This window comes from Microcaecilia unicolor, chromosome 6 (genome assembly GCF_901765095.1).
Source record: "Microcaecilia unicolor chromosome 6, aMicUni1.1, whole genome shotgun sequence".
Classification (NCBI taxonomy): domain Eukaryota; kingdom Metazoa; phylum Chordata; class Amphibia; order Gymnophiona; family Siphonopidae; genus Microcaecilia; species Microcaecilia unicolor.
The window spans coordinates 286,428,955-286,453,164 of record NC_044036.1 but is presented as its reverse complement, the minus strand read 5'-3'; the positions used below and the strand labels follow the sequence as shown (position 1 = coordinate 286,453,164).

At 47.0% G+C, this 24,210-nt stretch overlaps 1 protein-coding gene across 2 annotated transcripts in view; it reads left to right on the top strand.

Moving 5' to 3' along the window:
- SURF2 (surfeit 2) overlaps window positions 1-14,774 on the top strand; it is a 33,226-nt gene extending 18,452 nt beyond the window's left edge. For both annotated transcript variants that reach the window (XM_030207724.1, XM_030207723.1), the window contains 4 exons: window positions 167-270; window positions 2,166-2,351; window positions 12,726-12,892; window positions 14,643-14,774. In XM_030207724.1, the coding sequence (XP_030063584.1) occupies window positions 167-270; window positions 2,166-2,351; window positions 12,726-12,892; window positions 14,643-14,726 (541 nt within the window). In that variant the 3' untranslated portion in view covers window positions 14,727-14,774. The remainder of the gene's footprint in view (window positions 1-166; window positions 271-2,165; window positions 2,352-12,725; window positions 12,893-14,642) is intronic.
- The last annotated feature ends 9,436 nt before the right edge of the window (window positions 14,775-24,210 follow it).

The following is a 24,210-nucleotide window of genomic DNA, read 5'->3' as shown; positions in this document are numbered from 1 at the left end:
ATGAAGGGTCAGACATGGCTGAGAGACCATTCAGGATTTCCTCATATAAGACAGTTACAAACAAAATTTGAGATTGTTTTTCAGGTGACAATTACTGTTTTGTTCTTTCAGGCATTAAATAGTTTCCTGGCTTATTAATTTGCATTTTCACTTGTTTTTGTCACAGACATCAGCTGTTTTGCAAGTTGACACTTCGTCACATTAACAAGGTGCCAGAGCATGTCCTACGCCACGTACAAGGGAGACGCTATCTTCGGGCCCTACAGAGATGTAAGGAAGTCATTTCACATGGCCAGCTTATAGTGGTCCAGGGATTCTAGATGTTTTTCATTAAGTGTGTTGATTAAGAATCTAATCAGAAGGCAGAGTTTTACAAGCTGTCCCTTTTATCATGAATCATTTTATTTCGTCCCAAGGATCAGTCCAGACAAATGGGTTGTGACCATCTGCCAGCAGGTTGAGATAGAGAACGCTAATGAGTTGTGCCTCATAAGCTCCTGCGCTTAGCAACCAAGCAACTGCATTAAAGGATATGCATGACTGCAAGCTTGAGACTTCCTTGAAGCTCGCCTTTTAACTAACTATGTTAAATTCTCAGGCAGTAATTTCTTCTTCTTTTGTACCCAGGGCTTCTTTATCGTGGATTCAACAATTGTCCACATTGGACTCACCTCTAGACTTTCTCCCTACCCTAGAAGTGGGGGTTGTCCTATTTTATCCTTCCTTCAGAAGGGAATCCAAAAAGGCTTGGCTCTCAAGGTTCAGGTTTCAGCGTTGGCATGTCATAGAGGCAAGGTATAGAATGCCTTATTGGTTGCTCACCCTGGTATAGTGCGATTCCTCAAGGGAGTCGCTCATCTACGTCCCCCTCTCCACAATATTTGTCCTCCTTGGAGTCTTCAGGTGGTTCTTAAAGTTCTCCAGTTGGACTCCTTTGAGCCCTTTTGTTTGGCAACTATCAAAGATCTTACTTTAAAAGCAGTATTTCTAGTTGCCATTTCGTCTGCATGGAGAGTTTCAGATCTTCAAGCTCTGTCTTGCAGGGATCCCTTTCTCCGCTTTTCTGACTCTGGAGTTTCCACACAGACAGTTCTGTCCTTTTTGCCAAAGATTACATCTCCTTTTCATGTCAGTCAGACTGTATTTCTTCCTTCTTTTTCCAGGGAGTCTATTCTGCAGAATACGCTTCCCTGTGACTGTTGGATGTGAAGCTTGTCCTTATGTGCTATCTCACCGCTACCAACGATTTCAGGAAGTCTGATCATCTTTTGTCCTTTTTGCAGGACCCCGTAAGGGTTTGCTGTCTTCCAAAGTGACAGTGGCTCAATGGCTTAAGGAGGCTATTTCTTTGGCTTACATTCTGAGGGGTAGATCTGCTCCCATGCACGTCAAGGCTCATTCTACCAGGTCTTTGGTGACTTCTTTGGCAGAGTCTAGGGCAATTTCGTTGACGGAGATATGTCTGTCAGCGACGTGGTATTCTTCTTGTTCCTTTGTTAAGCAGTACCGTTTGGATGTGTCTGCTTGTGTAGATACTTCCTTTGGGGCCACGGTTCTCACTTCAGGGATATCAAAGGATTGCTTTTCTACATTCCATTTGTCTGGACTGATCCTTGGGACATAATGGAAGGAAAAATGAGTTAATTACCTGATAATTTTCTTTCCTTTAGTTCCAAAGGATCAGTCCAGAGCCTGCCCTTCTGTAATGGTTTGGGAATTTCTGGGTTCTATGTAATTTCGGGTGTTTGTATTGTTCCAGTTCCGTTCTAAGGCATGAGTTTTGTCCTTTACGTCATAGTTCTTTTTCTGTCTAGAGTATGGAATTTTGTTTTTTTCTGGAAGTCACTCTCTGTCTCTGCTTTGTTATCGAATACTGGCTTGGTTGCTAAGCGCATGAGCTTATATGAGGCACAATAAGGCACAACTCATTAGAGTTCTCTGTCTTCCTGCTGGCGGATGGTCACAACCCATTTGTCTGGACTGATCCTTTGGGACTAAAGGAAAGAAAATTATCAGGTAATTAACTAATTTTTCCTTTCTGCAATAGGCACAACCATGTTACTACAGTATTGGAGTGTCACTGGATTTGGGAACTGTATGTTAAAACATGCTTGGTAAATCCCAAGCCACCTTGCGTACTACTATCCTTTTGTCTCTGTTCCCAGATCAGGAATGCCAGAAGAATGGCACAGAGTATATCCCTGCCTGTCTGCGACAGAAGAAAGTAGCACGGTGGGGAAAAAAGGCTGATGGGAACAGAGAGCATAGCAAGAAGGGAGCATTCTGGAAGCCTGCATCTAGTGAGGAGGAAGAAGAGGAGTCTGATGACAGCCTGAGTGACCTTTACCCACGTGAGCTGAAAATTTCTGTCTTATTTCCTGAAGCCCTGTAGAAATAATCTTTTCCAAGTTTGGGAGATACTGGCTTCTTGCGTGGTGGTAGTTCTTACCCCCGCCTCCCTCTCATTTCTGACAATGGTGCATGCATGGTGAAGGTCTCCTAGGGAATGATGTGAATGGCTGTCATAGACCTTGTGTCACCCTCAAAATGAGGGCAGGGAAATTTTGTACTGGTTCATACAATAACAAACTGAAGTGATGTAGCCCTACTAGAACAAATAGGTTAGTGCCAGTCAGCAGTAATAAGGTAGTCCCACAGTAATGTTAGAAGTGGTGCAAATCAGGGCCTTTGGGGAAGGGAGGAACAGTTCAGGATATCTTAGCTAAAACCTTTTGTTTTCTGCTTTCATTGCTCAGTTCACTTCTTTTGTCTGTTGTATGCCCCCCCCCACCACCACTCCCCAAACCTTCTGTTTAGTGTCCTGTTGCTATGATTGTTTTTGAGGATATGTCAGGAAGATCAGGGAGATAAAGATTCAGACTGGGTGGTCTCTTTGGTTTTATTTTTCATCAGATATGTGGATGAGTGCATCCTAGAGAGCAGGCTGGATTAGTGTCGGGTGGAACTTGTTGTAACACTTGAACATATGGCAGTATAAAAGGTGTTGTGATAAAGTGAAACAATACAAGACCAAATATCAGCACCTAAAGATTGCAAATATTCCACTATTGTGAAACTACAGATTCAAAATTCACTTTAAGCTGTTAAACTTCTAAATACTTGGTGTGGAGAAAATGGAGACCTCAGACACTTGAAGCGCTTATTGAATTGATGTTAGAAATCAATCTGAAAACAGCACAGAGAGAGAGAGCTATGTGAAAAAAAATCTATAAAGAATTGGTGATCCATGCAAGTTATATAATAACAGCACTTGTTTCTGACGAAGCTGCAATGGGGGAAATGGTGGTCCCGTTGAACCAAAGTTAAGCGCTGTTTTCAGATTGATTTTCTATATCTTTTGAATGTTTTTGTCACTATTTAAATGAGCAAGTCACTTTAAAAGGCACTTTTAAAATTCACACACCACAATCAATGAAGTTTTTTGGAGACCAATGAAAGAAACTGGACACTTGCATCAATTTATTAAGAGGTTCAAGTGTCCGAAGTTGGTTCTTGTATTGTTGAGCTTGTTGTCACAGACTCCTTCAACAGAACAGGAAAAGGCCATATCGGGTGTAAATTGTCACAAGAAAATGCTGCACCCCAACTTAGAGCTTGATGCCAAGCCTGAAAGTTTTATTTTTTTTTTTTTAGCAGCTGATAGGTCCATGAGCTTATTTTTAATTTATGTACACCACCTTGACCTGTCCATCAGATTAGGTGGTATATCAAGTTCACAATAAACAATGTAACAAGTTGTGTATTAGAAAACTGTGTGCCGAATCTCAGTGTTATTTAAAAAAAAAAACCACCCTGAATGGTGCAGTAAACTAATGGAATGCAAATTACTGCAGTGTTAAAACATGCACAAACAGAAAACTATGTGCACAAAGCCACAGTGATGTGTGTGCACAGTTTTCCACATCAGGTCTTTTGGTGCATAGATCTTAATTTATTCACTATACCTCAGCAATAATTGATTCCTTGGGTTGTAAAATACTGGATGGGAATTGGCGCCTTTGTTGATGAGGAACAGCCGTTTTGCTGAGATGCAGTGAGTAAATATTAGGCAGGTTATAAATTAATATCTGAACCATACTAAGTGGGTACATAATCATACAGTAAAACCATTATCAACACTTATGTTCCCCTTAGAAAAATCCTGCTTGAAAAGATAGGTTTTAAGTTGTTTCCAAAATCTGACATCCTGTTCTACACGTAGGGATTGTATTTTAAGCATTTGGGCCTACCACAGAAAATATATGAAAACAAATAGCAGATCTATTCTTATGGAGGGAAGATCTAAAAACATTTGTCGATTTAGATGGTAGTTTTCAAACTGGGTGCAATATGATTAAGTCATCTGCAGTGAGTAATGACCTGGGCTACGGCATTCTGCACCAATTAAATCAGTCTTAGAGTAACCTAGAGAAGCCCCAAAATGAAGATGCCAACTGCTGTGCAGGGCCCCTGTTACCGATCAGCACTGGACCCAACCCTGAGGCAACGTGGGGATTCGATGTAGTCCTCATTGGCACCGAGGAGCGTAGATAACCAACATCGGGTGAAGGCCAAGAAGCATCAGCATCTATCCCCCTCAGTGAATGGTGCCAGGAGTTCCGGGGCACTGAGGGAACCCCTTCTCCCCGAGAAGCATTGACGCTGGCAGGACCGCTCCCCCTCCATACAAGAGGCGCTGAAGTGCGGTTCTCCATGCAGCCAGGACCCAGCACCCGTTTTGACCCTAGCAGTTCAGCAGCCTGTCTTTGACCCAATGCCCCAGCCTTTCCCGATGGCCTCTCTCTATGAACCCATCTGGGGTCATGCTCCATGAGATTTGGCGAGGCTTTTACAACAGAGTGCATTGGCATTTGGGGTGCTTGCACTTGCCATGCCTCTTGCTGCCACACCAGGCCCTCAGCCTGCGGTGAGGTCTCCGATGCCGGTGCTGCATGCGGCTCCGGTGTCGACAGCCACCCATGCTGGCATCCCCTCAATGTCGGTGAAAGAAGCTTTGCCAGAATTGAGGGTGGAGCTGACACCTCTATGCCCATCTCGAGGACATGATTCCTCCTTATTCTGGCAGGCTCGGTCTCGGCTCTCCCATGAGGAGTTCTTTGCTGACACCAATGAGCGCTCATGGAAATGGCAGCTGCCATTATGATTTGTTTAGACTTGGAGGATGAGTCCAGGGTTGAGATGTTTAAGTTCCTGGACTACAATTCCCCTCCTAGAGAGGCTGTGATGGTCCAGCTTCACAAGATCCTGTGGGATGTTCAGGTGAAGAACTGGGAGTCCTCACTGTTGGTCCCTGTCCTCTCTAAGAAGATAGACACAATGTACTGGATCCAGAACTCCCCTGGGTTGTATAGGCCCCAGTTGCTTCATCACTCTTTGAAAGTGGAATCCACGCTTAAAAAAGCTAGGAGTTCTAGAGACTGTACTTCGACGCCCCCTGACAGAGAAGCTAGAACCCTGGACTCTTTTGGGCAAAAGATGTATTGGGCCTCTATGCTCTTCTCCTGTATTCAGTATTACCTTCTCTACACTTATGGAACTTGGTGGGCAGTATGTCTGATTTGGTGGATTCTCTCCCACAGGAGCAGGACGAACTTCTTCACCAGTTGGTCAAGCAGCAGAAAGTGTGTCAAGTTCTTGGCTAGGGGCACCTGTGTCACCTTTGATGTGGTGTCCAGGTTCTCTGCCCAGAGTATAGTGATGCGCAGACTGTCATGTCTGCATGTCTCCGACTTGGACCTGATGGTCTAACAGAGGTTGGTGGATGTCACGTGCCAGGGTGTCACGGTTGTGGCCATGCCCTTATGTTCAGACCTACTGTTTCTCTGTATCTAGCTCTGTGACCTCTCCAGTCTGCCTTTTTCCTATTGTTGTTCTTCCTGTAAGCCAAGCCTCGCTTTGGTCTCCCTGCTTCTGCTTCATTTCCTGTTGTTCTTCCTGTTAGCCAAGCCTCGCTTTGGTGTCCCTGAAGCCAAGCCTCGCTTTGGTGTCCCTGTTTCTGCTTCATTTCCTACTTGTGACATCATCAGCCTACTCCTTTATAAGGACCCAGAGAGCTTTCCTACGTTGCCTTTGCAAGAGGTCTCTTAATCTTGTGTTACCTGTTTAGATCATTTCCCTGCTGGCTTTGTTCTTGAGAATCTTGCTTCTGAAGGTCTGTTCTGTGTTTCTTTGAGTCTTGTGTTTCAGTGCTTTGCTTTGTTTCTGTGTGGTTTCTTTTGTACCTTGATCCTGAAAGTCTGGCTCTAGAGCCACACCCTGCCCTTGGTGTCTGTATCTGTTTGACTCTACCCTTGGCTCTTGCTTTTAGTCTAGCCCTGCTTTTGACTCTTGCTATAGTTAAGCTCTGTGTTTAAGCCACTCTCTGTGTTTAGCCAAGCCTGTTTTCTATATTTCATGTTCTGTTTCATGTGTGTGTGGTTCTTGCCTGTTTATTCTGAGAGTCTGTAGAAGCCAGCGTCGGCCCTGATTACTTCACTGCTATACAGCTGTGGCTGCCTCTCAGTCTGCCTGTCCTTTTCCCTTTCCAGCTGTGGGTGCTGGTATGCATGTTGCTTCTTTGTTTGTCTTCCCTTAGTCTGCTTAATCCTTTGCCTACTATGTTTGCTTCCTGGCTCTTGAGCTCTGTTTCTGCCAAGTTCTGTTCCTGTTGTGTGTTTGAGCCAGGTTCTGGCCCTTCTCTGTGTTTGAGCTAGTTCGGTTCCTGTTCCCTGTGAAGCCAAGTCCCTTTCAGTATCCTGTTCCAGTCAAGCCAAGCCAGTCTCAGAATCCTGTTCCAGCTAAGTCTGTTCCAGTATCCGGTTCCAGCCAAGCCAAGTCTGTTCCAGAATCTGGTTCCAGCCAAGCCAAGCCCGTTCCAGAATCTGGTTCCAGCCAAACCTGTACCAGCCAAGCTTGTTTGAGAATCCTGAATCCTGTTCCAGCCAAGCCTGTTCGAGAATCCTGTTCCAGCCAAGCCTGTTCGAGAATCCTGTCCCTGCCTTGTTGTCTTGCTTCTGTTATTCTTGTTGCCTAGCTCCTACCCTGTCTTGCCTGTCTAGTTATGCTTTGTCTTGTCTCTTTCATCCTAGTCCGGATCCAGTCCTTGCCTTGTCTTGCCCTTTTCTGGACCCAGTTTTAATCTACTTCCGTGTTTTCCCTTGTCTTGCATTTCTGGGTCCCAGTTTTAATCCATTTCCGAGTCTTGCCTTGTTCTGGCCCTTTGCCTTCTTTTCCTTGCCTCGTCTGTCCTTCCTTGTTGAGTCTGTTAGTTTATCCTAGTCCAGTCTGTTCTGATTCCTGCCTGTGCCAGCCCAGGTGATTTGTCTGTCAAAGCTCCGGCTTTGGTCCAAGGGCTCATCATTCCTGACAGTTGTGACACAAGGGGATAACATTTTTGGAGACAAGGTGGAGGAGGTCGCAGACCTCAAGAAACACACTGACTCCATTGATACTCTGTCCTGCTGGATCATCCAGGAGGTTTTTGGGCAAGTTGGAGAGGGGTCCCTACTATTCTACTATGAGGCATATGTACGCTGTTTCTTCTCGCCAGCCTCAGCAGGCTCAGTCCCAGTGCGCTCGATCTCATCAACAGCATGTGCCCAAGGCCCAGCCAGCTCCCCAGTCAAAGCCAGGTACAAGCTTCTGACTGGTTCCAGCAGAGCATAACTGCAGTAAAAGTGACCATCGTGGACAACATGCCTGTTGGGGAAAGGCTGAATTTTTTCCAGGAAAGATGGTTCCTTGTAACCTTTGACCAGTGGGTGCTTCAAATATTCCATCTCCGTTACACCTTACATTGGCAGCAGAGACCACCAAATTGCCCACCAAGAGCATATCACATCAGCTCTCAGCACAAGCGGGTACTTGCACTCTTCGCCCTTCTAAAGGCCCAAGCCCGTTCCACCAGGGGAAGAAGGGAAAGGATTCTATCCCAAGTACTTCTTGTTCCAAAGAAAACAGGGGATGCATCCCATCCTAGACCTAAGGGCCAAGAACAAATTCCTGGTCAAAGAAAAGTTCAGGATGCTTATACCCACATTCTGATACTTCCAGGTCACAGAAAGTATCTTCGGTTTTGGCTGTGGACACATCACTTCCAGTACTACATGTCGCCTTTTGGCCTCGCATCAACTCCCAGGGTCTTCACCAAGTGTCTTGCCATAGTCGCAGTGTTGCTACGCAGACTGGGAGTCCAGGTGTTCTCCTATCTGGATGATTGGCTGGTGAAGAGCATGTCGAAGGACAGTGCTCAGGAGCTACTAGGTTTCATTTTAAACTACCCCAGACCCATCTCCATCGAGTTCATAGGAGCCCTGCTGGATACACAGCAGGCACGGGACGGACGCTCTTGTTGCTCTTGTCACTGAAATCCAAGCCAGCCAGTGGATCACAGCTCGGCAGATGTTGAGGTTGTTGGGCCACATGGCCTCCACTGTCTATGTAATACCCATGGTATGTCTTAACATGAGAATTGCCCAATGGACCCTAACTTCTCACTGGTGTAAAGCCTCGGGAAATCTAGCGGATGCATGATGCCAGAGTTAGTTCAGTCTCTGCTTTGGTGGACAATTCGATCCAATTTGACTGTGAGACTTCCATTTCAAATTCCTCAGCCCCCAGAGGGTGCTGATGACTGATGCACCCCATTTGGGGTGGGGAGTTCACTTGGACAGGCTTTTTATACTCAGGGTGCTTGGTCAACCCAGGAAGCGGATCTCCACATCAAACATCTGGAGCTACAGGCAATCTGGAACATTCTAAAGACTTTCAGAGATTGGCTTCTCAACCAAATTATACTGCACCAACAAGCAGGGGGGCACCAGATCACGCCCACTGTGTCAGGAGGCTGTCTGGATGTGGCACTGGGTATCCAGCATGGGATGCTCCTAAAGGTCACTTACCTGGTGGGTAAATCCAACAGCCTGGCCGACAGACTGAGCAGGGTCATTAAACTGCATGAGTTGTCACTCAGCATGAGTGTTGCTTGCGAGATCGTCTGGGGCACCCCCTTGGTGGATCTCTTTGCCACTCAGTTCAATCACAGAGTCCCTCAGTACTGCTCCAGGCCCACAACAGACTAGCGTCGAATACCTTCCTCCTTCATTGGGGGACTAGTCCTTCTGTATGCGTATCCTCCAATCTTGTGGGGAAGACTTTGCTGAAACTCAAGCGAGACCGGGAAGCCATGATCCTCATTGCTCTATGCTGGCTAAAGCAGATCTGTTTCCCACTTCTTCTGGAGTTGTCCTCTGAAGAACCTTGGAGATTGGAGGTTTTCTGACCCTCATCATGCAGAACGAGGGATCTACATCCCAATCTCCAGTCTCTGGTCCTCACAACCTGGATGTTGAGGGCTTAGAATTTCCTTCCTTGCATCTTCCTGAGGGTATCTCCAAGGTCTTGCTGGCTTCTAGGAAAGATTCTACTAAGAGGTTTGCCATCTGGTGGCAAGGCCCTAGATCCTCTTTCTTACCCTACACAGACCCTGCTTGAGTACCTTCTACCTCTCTGAGTCTGGTCTCAAGACCAACTCTGTAAGGGTTCACCTCAGTGCAATTAGTGCTTACCATCACCGTGTAGAGGGTAAAGCCCATCTCTGGACAGCCCCTAGTTGTTCGCTTCATGAGAGGTTTGCTTTTGCCAAAGCCCCCATTTAAACCTCCGTCTGTGTCATGGGACCTGAAGGTCATCCTCACCCAGCTGATGAAAGCTCCTTTTGAGCCACTTAGTTCCTATCATCTGAAGTACTTGACCTGGAAGGTCTTGTTTTTGGTGGCTGTTAGTTCAGCTTGCAGGGTCAGTTTCATCACAACAGAGTGTGTACAGAGAACTACTCTAAGTTCCTCTTTAAGGTTTTGTTGGAGTTCCATCTGAGCCAGTCAGTTGTCCTGCCAACATTCTTACCCAAATCTCATGCCCATCCTGGTTAAAGCGCACTGCACACCTTGGACTACAAGCAAGCATTGGCCTTCTACTTGGAGCAGACTAGGCCTACCCAGCTTTTTGTTTCTTTTGATTCCAACAGGATGGGAGTTGCCAATGGGAAATGCACAGTCTCCAATTGGCTGGCAGATTGCATTTCCTTCACTTATGCCCAAGCCAGGCTGACTCTCAAGGGTCATGTCAAGGATCATAATGTCAGATCTATGGCGATGTCGGTAGCCCACTAGAGGTCAGCCTCCATTGAAGACATTTGTAAGGTTGCAATGTGGTCTTCAGTCCACACATTCACGTCTCACTACTGCCTTGAGCAGGATACCTGTTTGGACAGACAGTACTGCAGAATTCTGGGGGGATCTAGTGGTTAGGGTGGTGGACTTTGGTCCTGGGGAACTGAGGTACTGAGTTCGATTCCCAGCACAGGCAGCTCCTTGTGACTCTGGGCAAGTCACTTAACCCTCCATTGCCTGCCGCATTGAGCCTGCCATGAGTGGGAAAGCGCGGGGTACAAATGTAACAAAAATAAAAAATAAAATAAATAATCCAACTCCACCCCCCATAGGTTTTGTTCTGTTCCAGGTTGAACTTGTCCAATTTCCCATTAGTGATTGTTTTCAGTGAGCCTGGTAGCTAGGGATTCCCACATGTGAGAATATGGCCTGCTTGTCCTCGGAGAAAGCGAAGATACGTACCTGTAGCAGATATTCTTCGAGGACAGCAGGCCATTCATTCTCGCATAAACTCCCGCGTCCCCTTGGAGTTGATTCCATGCTATAGTATTGTACTGCTGGTCCCGTGCTATTGCGGCAGGCAGGAAGACACTGTGCATGCTCTTAAAGACATATATACTTTTAATACTTCACACTGGGTGACGTAGATGATGACACCCACATGTGAGAATGAATGGCTTGCTGTCCTTGGAGAATATCTGCTACAAGTAAGTATCTTCACTTCACTTACTGGTGATCATAAAGAAGAATCAAAGTAAATCATGCTGACATACTGACACTATACATACAACATGACACTAATGCTAGAATTTTATTCCTTCTCAGACCAGGATTTAACTTCCCAGCATTAAAAAAAACTATGTGTTAAGCCTTTGTGACTTGTGCACCCCTTTCTGCATTGAGAGGAGCAAAAGCTAATGCTTTAACAAGGGGATTTAAATGATTGTGTGGTAATGCCTATGCACATTCATACACACACAATTCTTGTATGCAAAAGTCCTTCCTGTGCCAGGTGTTGAGCTCTACGCTAGGTGGTGCACACAGCTTGGTGCTCCTTATATTGGCTTCTGTGACTTGGTTTTGTTTTTATAGTATGAAATAATGCAGTTAGGAAGTTATGTTATACTAGTAAAAAAGGCCCGTTTCAGACAGAAATGAAACGGGCGCTAGCAAGGTTTTCCTCGGAGTGTGTATGTTTGGGAGAGTGTATGTGAGAGTGACTGTTTGAGAGTCAGAGTGAAAGTGTGAGTCCAATCCATGCTCCTTTGTCACCTGGCCCCTCCATTCATCCCTATCCATCAATACCCCTCTCTCCCTGAGGCCTGTCCTGCAATCCATATCCATCCATGCCCATCTGTCCCCTCCATTCATCCCTATCCAGCAATTCCCCTCTCCCTGAGTCCTGCCCTTCCAATCCATGCTCCTCTGTCACCTGGCCCCTCCATTCATCCCTATCCAGCAATTCCCCTCTCTGCCTGAGGCCTGCCCTGCAATCCATATGCATCCATGCTCATCTGTGCCCTCCATTCATCCCTATCCAGCAATTCCCCTCTTGCTGAGCCCTCCCCTCCCAATCCATGCCCATCCATGCTCCTCTGTCCCCTGCCCCCTCCATTCATCCCTTTCCAGCAATTCCCCTCTCTCCCTGAGCCCTCCCCTCCCAATCCATGGCCATCCATGCTCCTCTGTCCCCTGCCGCCTCCATTCATCCTTTTCCAGCAAGTCCCCTCTCTCCCTTCCATGACCCCCCCTCGTATCCATGCTCCTCTCTCTCCCATGTCCCAGCCTGGCCCGCCCTCTTCTCCCCCCCCCCCCCCCCCCCCCCCCCCCCCCCCCCCTTGGCATCCATGCTGTCGTTTCTCCCCTGCCCTCCCGGTCCCATTGTTGTACTTTACTGGCCACCCTCTTCTGTCCCCCCAACATGCGTTTTTTTTTTTTTTCTTCTTGTAAAATTTACCTCCGTGGCGGTTCCGGCAGCGCAGCGTCAGGGAAGGAGGCGGCACTCTCGACGTCTAGGTTTCCCTTCGCTGTGTTCCGCCTTCTTTTGACGTCATCCTTGACGTCAAAAGAAGGCGGAACACAGCGAAGGGAAGGGTAGACGTCGAGAGCGCCGCCTCCTTCCCTGACGCTTCGCTGCCGAGCGATGCGATTGGTTGTGTCATTGCTCCACCCTCGACGTCATCACGTTTGACGCGTGGGCGGGGCAGACACAATGCGATCTCACCCCCTTCACTTTGCTAAGAGAGGCTTCATTAGAACGTTGGAGGTGCGTTTTATATAGAGAGATACTGCTCCTTGCACTCTTCAGCCACTGCAAGTGGTGGAGCCAATGATAAGCTGTGTCTCTCCTCCCATCTCCTTGTAGGTACTTCTAGAGGTGTGGCTAACTGAGCTGTATCAGCTTCCTCCTACCCTGCAGGCAGTGTTATGAGCTGTCTCAGTGCTGGAGCTGACTGAGCTGTCCTGTTCTCCCATCTCCTCCCCCTGGCAGTGCTATGATTGGAGCTGACTGTACCTTGTGTGCCCTTACACCTTCCAACTGTTCTTTGTTTTCAGCTCAGTTATTCAGGAAAAAAAGCACAGAAGACGGGAAGCAGAATGATGGCTTGACAGACAGTGATGAAGAAGAGGTGGTATCCAAGGAGACAGAAAAGAGTGATGGGAGCTGTCAGGAGAATGGACAAATGGACATAGATGGACAGACTAGCAGAAAAAGGCAACAGGTGAGTCCTTGGATTGATACACTGGTGAGTGGGACAGGTACTCTAGACTTGATTTGGCATGGAGCTTCAGGGGATGTGGGAAACTTTAGGGTTTGATGGTTTGAGTCATCTTTCCCACCATCTTTATTTCACTACGTCCCTTCTCTACAGCTACCTCTAGGATCCATCCATACTGGGTTCCAGAAGGGTCTAAGGTCTGTGGTCCAAAAAGTAGGGCTGTCGGCATCGTGAAGGCGTGTGGGAACCTGTTTGGGGAAATAATCCCTGCCAACATGAAGGCCCATGGCACCTGCACTAGCCTAATGGTTGATACTGAGGGGCATAATTGAACAAAAACGTTTATCTCCAAGAACGGGTCCGTGAAGGGGCGGACCGAACCGTATTTTCGAAAAAAAATAGACGTCCATGTTTTATTCGACAATTTGTGAGCTGGGCGTTTTTTGTTTTTCAGTGATAATGGAAAATGAAAGCGCCCAGCTCAAAAATGAATAAATCCAAGGCATTTGTTCGTGGGAGGGGCCAGGATTCGTAGTGCACATGCCAGGACACCAACCAGGCACCCTAGGGGGCACTTTTACAAAAAAAAAAAAGGTAAAAGAGCTCACAGGTGCATAGCACCCTTCCCTTGGGTGTTGAGCCCCCCAAATCCTCCTCAAAACCCACCGCCCACAAGTCTACACCATTACTATAGCCCTAAGGGGTGAAGGGGGGGCACCTACATGTGGGTACAGTGGGTTTGGGGGGGCGGTGTGGAGGGCTTCCATTTACCAGCACAAGTGTAACAGGTGGGGGGGGATGGGCCTGGGTCTACCTGCCTGACGTCCACTGCACCCCCTAATAACTGCTCCAGTGACCTGCATACTGCTGCCAGGGAGGTGGGTATGACATTTGAGGGTGAACATAAAAAGTTGTGAAACGGCATATTTTTATGGTGGGAGGGGGTTTGTGACCACTGGGGGAGTCAGGGGAGGTCATCCCCGACTCCCTCCAGTGGTCATCTGGTCATTTAGGGCACTTTTTGGGGCCCTATTCGTGGAAAAACAGGTTCCAGGAAAAGTGCCCTAAATTCTCGCTAAAAACGCATATTTTTTTTCCATTATCGGCGAAAGGCGCCTATCTCTGATCGGCTGATAACCACGCCCCAGTTCCGCCTTCACCACGCCCCCATCAACTTTGTCCGCATCCGCGACGGAGTGCAGTTGAAAACGTCCAAATTCGGCTTTCGATTATACCGCTTTATTCGTTTTTGTGAGATAAACGTCTATCTCCCGATTTGGGTCGCAATATAGGCGTTTTTCTTTTTCAATTATAAGCTGGACTGTGTCCTGAGCACCTGGGGAACTGAGTTCAGTTCCCAGTGCAGCTACTTGTGACTTTGGGCAAGTCACTTAATCCTTCATTGCCCCAGGTACAGAATAAGTACCTGTATATAATATGTAAACCGCTTTGATTGTAACTACAGAAAGGCGGTATATCAAGTCCCATCCCCTTTCATAAATTGCAATGTCTGAGAGTGGGCAGGTTCTTATTAGTCTGGAAGCTCAGGTGGCTGAGCCAGGTCAAAAAAAAGTACATATCTGGTCCCTTCCTGTCCTCCACACCAACAATGGTGTAATGACTCAGGCCTCAGCCACTTGGTGATAGACTAGGGATGCTGCATTCTGCATGCCCCCCTTACAATGAGCTCTTTCATTTATAACTAAAGTTATCATTTAGTGGATGTTTTCCTTTTTTTTTTTTTTTTTTGCAGAAACAGATGGGCTCCTTAAAGAAGAAATTTAAGAGCCACCATTGCAGGCCCAAAAGGTTCCAAAGAACAGCAAAGGTCAAATAAATTTGTATGGATGGCTTTAAACGTGATATTAAAACAACTGCACTTGTTTATGCTTTTTGGCTGTGATGTGTCTTTGTATGTTAATGGGCACAGAGAGCTTCCTGTAACCTTGCAAAGTGTGAAGCAGCTGCTCTATAAGGGACAAGTGGCCCTGCTTCTAGTGCTGGGAGTCTTTGGCTTTGTGTTAGACCCTAAATATACTCCACTCAAAGCCCCTTGTACTATTCTATCAAAAAAAAGTATTGTGGGAAAGCTACTCTTGCTCTGAATTGCAGCATGGTATGTATTACACACATTCATCAGTATCATGGCTGCATCCCAATCTGATTTGCTTTGTGTTCTGTTCCCTTACCTCTCCTCCTTGTGGTTACCTAGGAACCTCCTTTTTTTTGTTTTTTCTAAACACACCTTGAAATATGCAACTAGTTCAGATATATATTGACATCCCTTTTTGGTACTTTTATTAAATATTCAGCAAACTTATTTTATATTGTAATATTTATACATCAGTCATTGCTGCAACCAAATAGTGTCTTAGTATATCATCAAGCTCATTTTCAAAGCACTTAGCCTCCCAAAGTTCCATAGAAACCTATGGAACTTAGCCTCCCAAAGTGCTTTGAAAATAGGCCTCTATGTTCACGTTCTAGTCATAGTCCCTTTGGGGGAATCCCAATTATATATCCATATAGTTCCTCTTTGTAACTCTTTTCATGCAATTAAAGTAGGTCTGCCATTTATTTATTTCAAGGAACTGTTCCTTCCATTACACAGGTTCCCATTATTGCAGAAGCTGTGGGATAGCTGTGTCCATCAACCAGGGTGCAGATAGAGAATTGAAAACTGAGCTGAGACATCTCTCTCTTGGCATCCAGTTCAGCTCCTCAGTATTTCCTATCTCCAGCAGGTGGATGGACACACTTTTCAGTCTCTGACTCTGCGTGCTTTGTTCCTAGGCCAGATGGTCAACTGGTCCCCATTTGAGCTTTGTAGGTGGCTTGAGTCTGCAGTCATATCTGGAGGTCTTCAGATCCTGGTCTCTGGCACCTGCTGCATTTACTTCTTTCCCTGTTTCTTGTGGAGCTCTCTTTTTTCCAGCACAGCAACCTTAAAGAAGGAAAGAGGTTTTCTGGAGAGTGTCAGTCCTTTCTCCAGAGCATGGGAGAGAGTATCATTCCTGAGCCTTTCTCGTCTAGTGGCGACACTCTGAGATTTGGGGGGGGGGGGGGGCAGCCGGCAGTGGTACATCCAACTAAAGTTTGACTCGGAAGTGCTTGGAGGGCTGCAAGTCTATTTGATGCAGGACAGGGATCCAGACTCATTGCTTGGGACTGTGTTTGTGCCAGTTGGGCTAATTTTTATTCAGTATGACAGATGATACTAAATTAAATCCTGACTAATACTACTGAGCTTAGAACCATCCTCCTCACAAGAACCAACTCTGACTACAATCTGTCAAAAAGGTCCATAGAAGGAGGAGTGCTGCTAACAAACTCAGCACTCAACTATAGCACTTTATCTTGGAAGGAAAAAGCCAAATGATCTGCAGAAAAAGAATCTGGCATCGAAGCTATTGATTTTAGATTTGTAAATGAAGATTTGATTTTTTAGTGGGCAATAAACTGCAGTAGAAAACCTTTTCATGTTCCTTTTATATAGAAAATTGTAGAGGTGTCCCACACAGTGCTTATTTTGTAGACAAAAAGGAAGTGGGCTAAGGGCAAGAGTAGCAGCAATGGGAGAAAAGTAACTCTAATCTGGTTTGTTCTAGACTCACCACCTCCCCTCCATTTTCTTGTAGACTGCTTAGCAATGAGGGCTGGAGCACAAATCCCCTGCTGCTCTTGCTCTGGAATCTGAAAAGTGGTGGAACTGTGTTACAGGCTGTTCCCATAGAAATTAAGCCCCGTGTGTACAACACATTTTCCAGCTTTGGGGGTCAAGCGTCTTTCACCTTCTGGTCTGCTACAGCAAAGTTTCTTTCTAATACCCAAGTTAAAAAGTACCTTATGACAATCTGATAGCATAGTCCATGCTGTTCTTAGGGAGGTTGTGTTTTACTGTGTGGTAAACGAAGTCTAATTCCTTGTCATCAAGCAGATGAAGCCATTACGAATGGGTTATGTCCATCAACCAGCAGGGGAGATAGAGAGCACTCAAACTTTCACAGTGCCCTCTTAGCCAGCTAGCTCCACTGCCTCTTCAGTATTCTCTATCTCCCTTAGCAGGGTGGCTGCAGCTTGTTCGAGCTCCAGAAAAATCTGCCGGGAGGTGGTTCCTGGCTTGCCAGTTGTTAACCGGGGTGTTGGAGGCTATAGCAGCTTCACTTTAAAGGCACATAGGTTAGCCCTTTCCCTGCCTTACCCATACCTCTGTGGATGTGGACATATTGCCTTGCTTTCCCTGTCCTTAACAGTGGATGCAGGCATATAGGTTCGCCCTTTCTCTGCCTTTCCCACTCATCTGAGCCTCCGGAGTCTTCAATACCTCTGCTTTCCTCACAGCTTAAAAAAAAAAAAAAAAAAGTCGCGTCGCGTTTGATATGTCCATCAACCAGCAGGGGAGATAGAGAGCACTCAAACTTTCACAGTGCCCTCTTGGCCAGCTAGCTCCACTGCCTCTTCAGTATTTGAAGCTTCCAAAGCAGTATGGCAAACCGCAATGGGAATCACAAGAGCTTTCCTCACAGCGAACGATGGCCCATCACAAGGGCATGAACTCATAAAGGAGGGAATGCACATCCTCCTGGAGGGAATAAACTCATCCTCCTTATTGTATAAGTGGAGGGGAATCACACATCCTCCCAACACACTGGAGGGAATGAACTCATCCTCCTATTTATAGAACTGGAGGGGAACACACGCGCCTCCTGGAGAGAATCAACACATCCTCCAAAAAAAACATGCTGGAGGGAATGAACACATCCTCCTAAATTTAAACTGAACATGAATCCTGAAGATTGTTTTCCAACTTTCTCCCAAGGAAGGAACTTCAGGAAATTAGAACAGAACCTGAAAACAGATTCACAGCATACAGACAGTCATACAGGGAGGGCTCATGGCTTCATCTGCTATGACTAAAGGAAAGAAAATTACCAAGGTAAGAACCTAATTTTCCCTTCCTTGTCATCAAGCAGATGAAGCCATTACGTATGGGATGTAACAAAGCAATCCCTAGATAGGGTGGGAACAAGCCACACCACGCGCTAGCACTTGTGCACCAAAACGCGCATCCCTCCTGGCAGCCACATCCAGCCTGTAATGTCGGGCAAAGGAGAGCTTAGAAGCCCATGTTGCTGCACTGCATATCTCTTGAAGAGAGAGTGCTCCAGTTTCAGCCCAAGAGGAAGAAATCGCTCTAGTAGAATGTGCCTTAAAGGCTACAGGCGGAACCCTGCCGGCCAGCAGATAAGCTGAAAAGATAGTTTCTTTGAGCCAGCGGGCAATAGTGGCTTTAGACGCTGGAGACCCTCTGCGAGAACCGGATAGCAAAACGAACAGATGATCAGAAGTCCTGAAAGAGTTAGTAACTCGCAGATACTGCAGCAGAGTCCTGCGCACATCCAAAAGGTGCAGCTGCCCAAAAGATTCTGGAAACTCTTCCTCTGAAAAAGAGGGCAAGAAAATAGGCTGGTTTAAGTGAAAGGCTGAAACGACCTTAGGCATAAAGGAAGGCACGGTCCGAACCGTGACTCTGGACTCTGAAAATTGCAGAAATGGGTCTCTACAGGACAGCGCCTGGAGCTCTGACACCCGTCTCGCCGAGGTAATGGCCACCAGAAAAATGGCCTTCAGTGTCGTCTTTCTCCGATGCTCGCCGAAGCGGCTCAAAAGGAGATGCCTGCAGGGTTTTCAAAACTAGCCCCAGGTTCCAAGCTGGACAGGGTGCTCGCACTGGAGGTCGGAGCCGAAGCACCCCTCTAAGAAACCGTGCCACATCTGGGTGAGCAGCCAAAGACACGCCTTCCACCTTACCACGAAGGGAGGCCAACGCTGCCACCTGCACCCGCAGGGAATTATAGGCCAAGCCTTTTTGTACACCTTCCTGCAAAAAGTCCAGAATCGGCGAGACAGGAGCCCGCATTGGAACAATGGCTCTGGAAGCACACCAAGACTCAAACAGGCACCAAATCCTGGCATAAGCCACGGAAGTGGACCACTTGCGGGCTTGCAGGAGAGTGGAAATAACTTTATTGGAATAACCTTTATCCCTCAATTGCGCCCTCTCAATAGCCATGCCGTAAGACCAAAGCGGCCGGCGTCCTCCATGGCTACCGGTCCCTGAGTCAACAGGTTTGGTACCAGAGGTAACGGCAGAGGAGCCTCCAGGAGCATCTGTCGGAGGTCTGCATACCAAGGTCTCCTTGGCCAATCCGGGGCGATGAGGACCACTTCTCCTGGGTGCAGCCGAATCCACAAGAGCAGGCGCCCTATCAAGGGCCATGGGGGAAACACATAAAGTAGACCCGGAGGCCAGGGTTGAGCCAAGGCATCCAACCCCGCCAAGCGAGGATCTCTCCGTCTGCTGAAGAAGCACGGGACTTTGGTATTGGCACTTGTCGCCATTAGATCCATCACGGGCTTGCCCCATTTGGTACAGATCTGCAGGAATACTTCGTCTGCCAGATTCCATTCTGCTGGATCGATCTGATGCCTGCTCAGATAATCGGCCTGCACATTGCTCTGACCTGCAATATGAGCTGCCGACAGACACTGAAGATGCAGCTCGGCCCAGTGGCAAATCAGTTCGGCCTGCGCGGCTAGTGCTCTGCACCTTGTTCCGCCTTGTCGATTTATATAGGCCACCGTTGTCGTGTTGTCCGACATCACTCTGACAGCCAATCCTTCCAGGGTCACTTGAAAGGCCAGAAGCGCCTGAAACACCGCTTTCAACTCTAGGCGGTTGATGGACCACGCCGACTCCTCGGGTGTCCATAGACCCTGGGCATGCTTCCCCTTGCAGTGTGCGCCCCAGCCCTTCAGGCTGGCATCTGTTACCACTAGGCACCAAACGGGGAGCGTCAGCGGCATTCCTCGCCGCAGCATGCTGTCCAAGAGCCACCACTCCATGCTGAGACGGGCCGCAGGGAGCCAAGTAAGTCTGCATTGGTAATCCTGAGAAATAGGAGACCATCTCCGGAGTAGGGAATACTGTAGAGGTCTCAGGTGCGCTTTCGCCCAGGGTACCACTTCCATCGTGGCTGTCATTGATCCCAGCAGCTGGACAATTTCCCAAGCTCGCGGGCGGGGCATCCTTAGGAGCAGACGGACCTGATTCTGAAGCTTGCACCGCCTTAGCTCGGGTAGGAACACATAGCCCGAGACTGTGTCGAACCTGGCCCCCAAAAACTCTAGAGATTATGAAGGGGACAGGTGACTTTTGGCCATATTGACGACCCAGCCTAGAGATTGCAGTACTGAGACCACTCTGGCTGTAGCTTGTAAGCTCTCTGTTGCAGAGTCTGCTCTGATGAGCCAGTCGTCTAGGTACGGGTGAAACCTGATACCTTCTCGCCTGAGAAAAGCAGCTACTACCACCATTACCTTCGAAAAGGTTCGGGGAGCTGTGGCGAGGCCAAAAGGCAAGGCCCTGAACTGGAAATGTTTTCCCAACACCGCAAACCTCAGAAACTTCTGGTGTGCGGGCCAAATCGGTATGTGCAAGTAAGCTTCTTTCAGGTCTAGAGACGTGAGAAACTCTCCTGGCTGAACCGCCGCAATGACGGAGCGCAGGGATTCCATGTGGAAATGCTGCACTCTCAGGGACTTGTTCACTTCTTTTAAGTCCAGAATAGGGCGAAAGGACCCACCTTTTCGCGGCACCACAAAGATGGAGTATCGGCCGCAGCCTTGCTCGGCGGGAGGCACCGGGGTCACTGCCCCTAACTGAATCAGACCTTGTAAAGTCTCCTCCACCGCCGCCCGTTTGATGGCAGAACCGCATCGGGACTCCACAAACACGTCTCTTACTGGGGCGTTGAATTCTATTCTGTATCCATCTCTGATCAGGTCCAGAACCCACTGATCTGAGGAAATCTTGGCCCACTCCTCGACAAAGAGGGAAAGCCGTCCTCCGATGACAGGCATCGAGGAGAGGGCCGGCGCACCATCATTGAGAGGGTCGCCCCTGAACTCCTGGTCTTGAGCCACTGGCTGCGGAACGCTTGTCCGAGCAAAAGGAGTTCCTCTGCTGACCACGGGCACGTGAAGTGAACCCAGCAGAACACCCCGGGCGGTACCTTCTAGCTTCACGGAAGCGAGGTCTGTACGAGGAGTGGACCGCCTGGCCCTTAGAGGAAGGCCTCTGCCTATCTTCGGGCAAGCGCTGGGGTTTGTTCTGTCTCTACTCTTTTCTAGCGATGATTGTAGTTTCTTTTTCATTTCCTTTATTTTTTTTCTTTTTTAATTAATTGGCTTTGCTTGTTTTATTGAAAGGCAAAATATCAAATGTGTAAAAAAAATCATAAGCATAATGCTGTGCATAATTTAAAATAATTTTATTTATAATTAACTTCTGCTGTGATATTAGAGTCAGTCCCCAAGGTGTTAATAAACTCCATTCTTTATTAACTTAATTTAAATAAAAAAAACATACAGTTCCTTTTCAAATAAGGAGCTATTCCTTGAAATAAGGAATAATTGGCAGATGTAACCACTAGTACGTGTCCTGTGCTGCTCATATATATAATCTATATTAATGAGTTTGGCAGTTGTAAACATCCTTGTTCTTTATTAAAAACTTGTACCCAGCCTTTCTGGCAAGATATTCAAGGAGGCTTTCAGAATGCATGGCTAATAATTAAAAACAATCAAAAATTACAGTAAAACATAACAGGTGTTCTGTAGATTTGATAAAGTGAGCTGCTTGTGAGCATGAATTTTGAGTGATGCTATGCTGCCTATCATATGATGATGAAGAATGACAAACCTCACTGCACAAATACGGTTGGAAAGCAAGGTGCACTCTAATGGCGAAAGGCAAAACTGCAGCTTCTTCATCAGCAGTCCGGGCATGTGGCTTTAGGCTCTCCTGCCACCAAAGGGAGACCAAGAACCACTGGTTTGATGACATCACCCTGCAGTCCACAGCAGATGGAGGTTGCATAGATTGGGGCAGTCTGAGGCTGATCTTGGGGACGTTTCTGGATGCTCAGGTGTGCAGAAGCTGGTACACGGTATCCCTCCCACATTCCCTCAGAACATTTTATTTCTACTTTGTGAAGGTGTATAGGCTGAAAGGACTCCTTTCCTTCTCCCTAACCTTTGAGGGAGGCCAGGAAGTCTTTGCTGGAACAGCTATAATAAAGTTTCAAAAATAAAAAAAGTTTACTCCCAGACAGGACAACAAGAGAACTGAATTCCCAAAGACCTTGTTGAGGTGAGAGTTGTCCTGGTGATCTGAAAGATGAGTGGGGACATTTTGGGCAGGGATGACCAAACATGGCACCTGTGCTCAGCTTCACATCAGGGGCTTGGGTTACTGCTAATGCTACCACCATTATAGCTGATAAAACACTAAGAAGGCACAAGAAGCAAGCAAGGTGGCTTCTTATGTATGTTGGTTGGAGAGGCATCTTGCTGTGTTTTCAGCATCCCTCCAGTCCAGTTAACCTGTTAGTGCCCAGTGTTCCCATATGGCTTATTATGGGAACACTGGGCACTAACAGGTTAAGAGATTAGGAAAGTACTAAAGCAGTACCTAATGATTTTTTTTTTTTTTTTTGGGGGGGGGGGGGGGGGGGGGAACCAGTCTGTTTGTAATATACCGTATTTTTCGGACTATAAGACGCACTTTTTTCCCCCAAAATTTGGGAGGAAAATGGGGGGTGCGTCTTATAGTCCGAAGGTAGCATTTTTTTTACCTCCGTTCCGTACTTACAGGATTCCGTGTTCCCTGGTGGTCTAGTGACGTCGGGGCAGGAAAGAGCCCCCTCTTTCCTGCCCATCGCGCTGCTCTCCGTGCTTCTCAATGCTTTCCGACGGTCTCGGCGATATTCAAAATGGCCGCCGAGATTCTCGGCGGCCATTTTGAATCTCGCCGAGACCGTCGGAAAGCATTGAGAAGCACGGAGAGCAGCGCGATGGGCAGGAAAGAGGGGGCTCTTTCCTGCCCCGACGTCACTAGACCACCAGGGAACACGGAATCCTGTAAGTACGGGACGGAGGTCCAAAACCCGGACAAGACGCACCGGAGCACCTAGGTTTTAGAGGAGGGAAAGAGGAAAATTTTTTTTTTCCTATTTCCCTCCTCTAAAACCTAGGTGCGTCTTATGGTCCGGTGCGTCTTATAGTCCGAAAAATACGGTACTAACCCCAAAAGCCACATCCTGCCTAGCCTCAATGTTCAATCTAGAATGGAAGAAAAAAAGAACAAAGGGCAGCTGAAGCTACCATCTTGGAAAGCTTCTGAAGAGAAGCCAGACTATATTCTGCCCAGGATACTGCCTACATTCCCAAACACGTGGTAGTGCTTTCACACTCTGTGGACCTCTGTAAATATTGGACATGTGGAGTGGCATTTTCGAAAGGTCTTTCAACTCATAATATGGATGTCCATCTCGCAAGTATTTTAGAATGCTCTTACTGTGCTTGTGAGATTGATGTCCATGTGCTGGAAACGTTCAGCATGAACATCCATCCAAATTGTGAATGAGGAAAACATGGGACATGAACATCTGAGGCAGCATAAGAATGTCTATATAGAGCAAAGGGGTAATAATGGTTAGATCAATGGGCTGAGAATCAGGGGACCCACATTCAAATCCCACTAGAGCTGTTAAAAAAAATTTATTTAATGAGCCTCAGGGGACAGAAAAATACCTACTATACCTAAATATATAAACACCCTACAAGCCTGAAGGCTACTGAAGTGGTGTACATTCAAGCACAGTAGGTATTTTTCTGTCCCCATGGTGGGGGGGCTCACGATTAAAAAAAAAAGAGCTGGGGTGATTGAAACCCAGGTTCCTTGGTTCTTAGCCCACTGCACTAACTGTTAAGCTACTCCTCAGATATGCATGCTGCTTTGTTAAGAATGTCCATTGTACTTGAAGCTGTCAGAGCCTGGTATCCTTTGGGTGTCATGCCTTAATCTCTCCTGGGGGCACCTGCTCAAGGTGAGCAATTTTCTGTAACATCCTATCCATCTTTTTAGATGTGGGCGTCCCTTCCCCGTCTGTGATCTAAGTTGGATGTCCATATTTTAGTCCCACCCAGAAAACAGCCACTTGCCATATGATGTACTGCCTTTGTAAAATTGGAGATTTAGATATCTGTATTGCATGGACATCCAAATGCCAGTTTTCAGATGTCCAAACCCGAGAGCTTCTAAAATAACTACCCTAGGGTAGAAACTTGTCAATTGCCATCTACTCTGTTTTCTTGTTTTTGTATTTTGGTGATATTTGTTTTGTCATGAGAGACAGACTTTGCCTCTGTTTCAGTAGAGCTGTGTCCTCTTTCTTTGGTTATAAAGTTGAAATGCT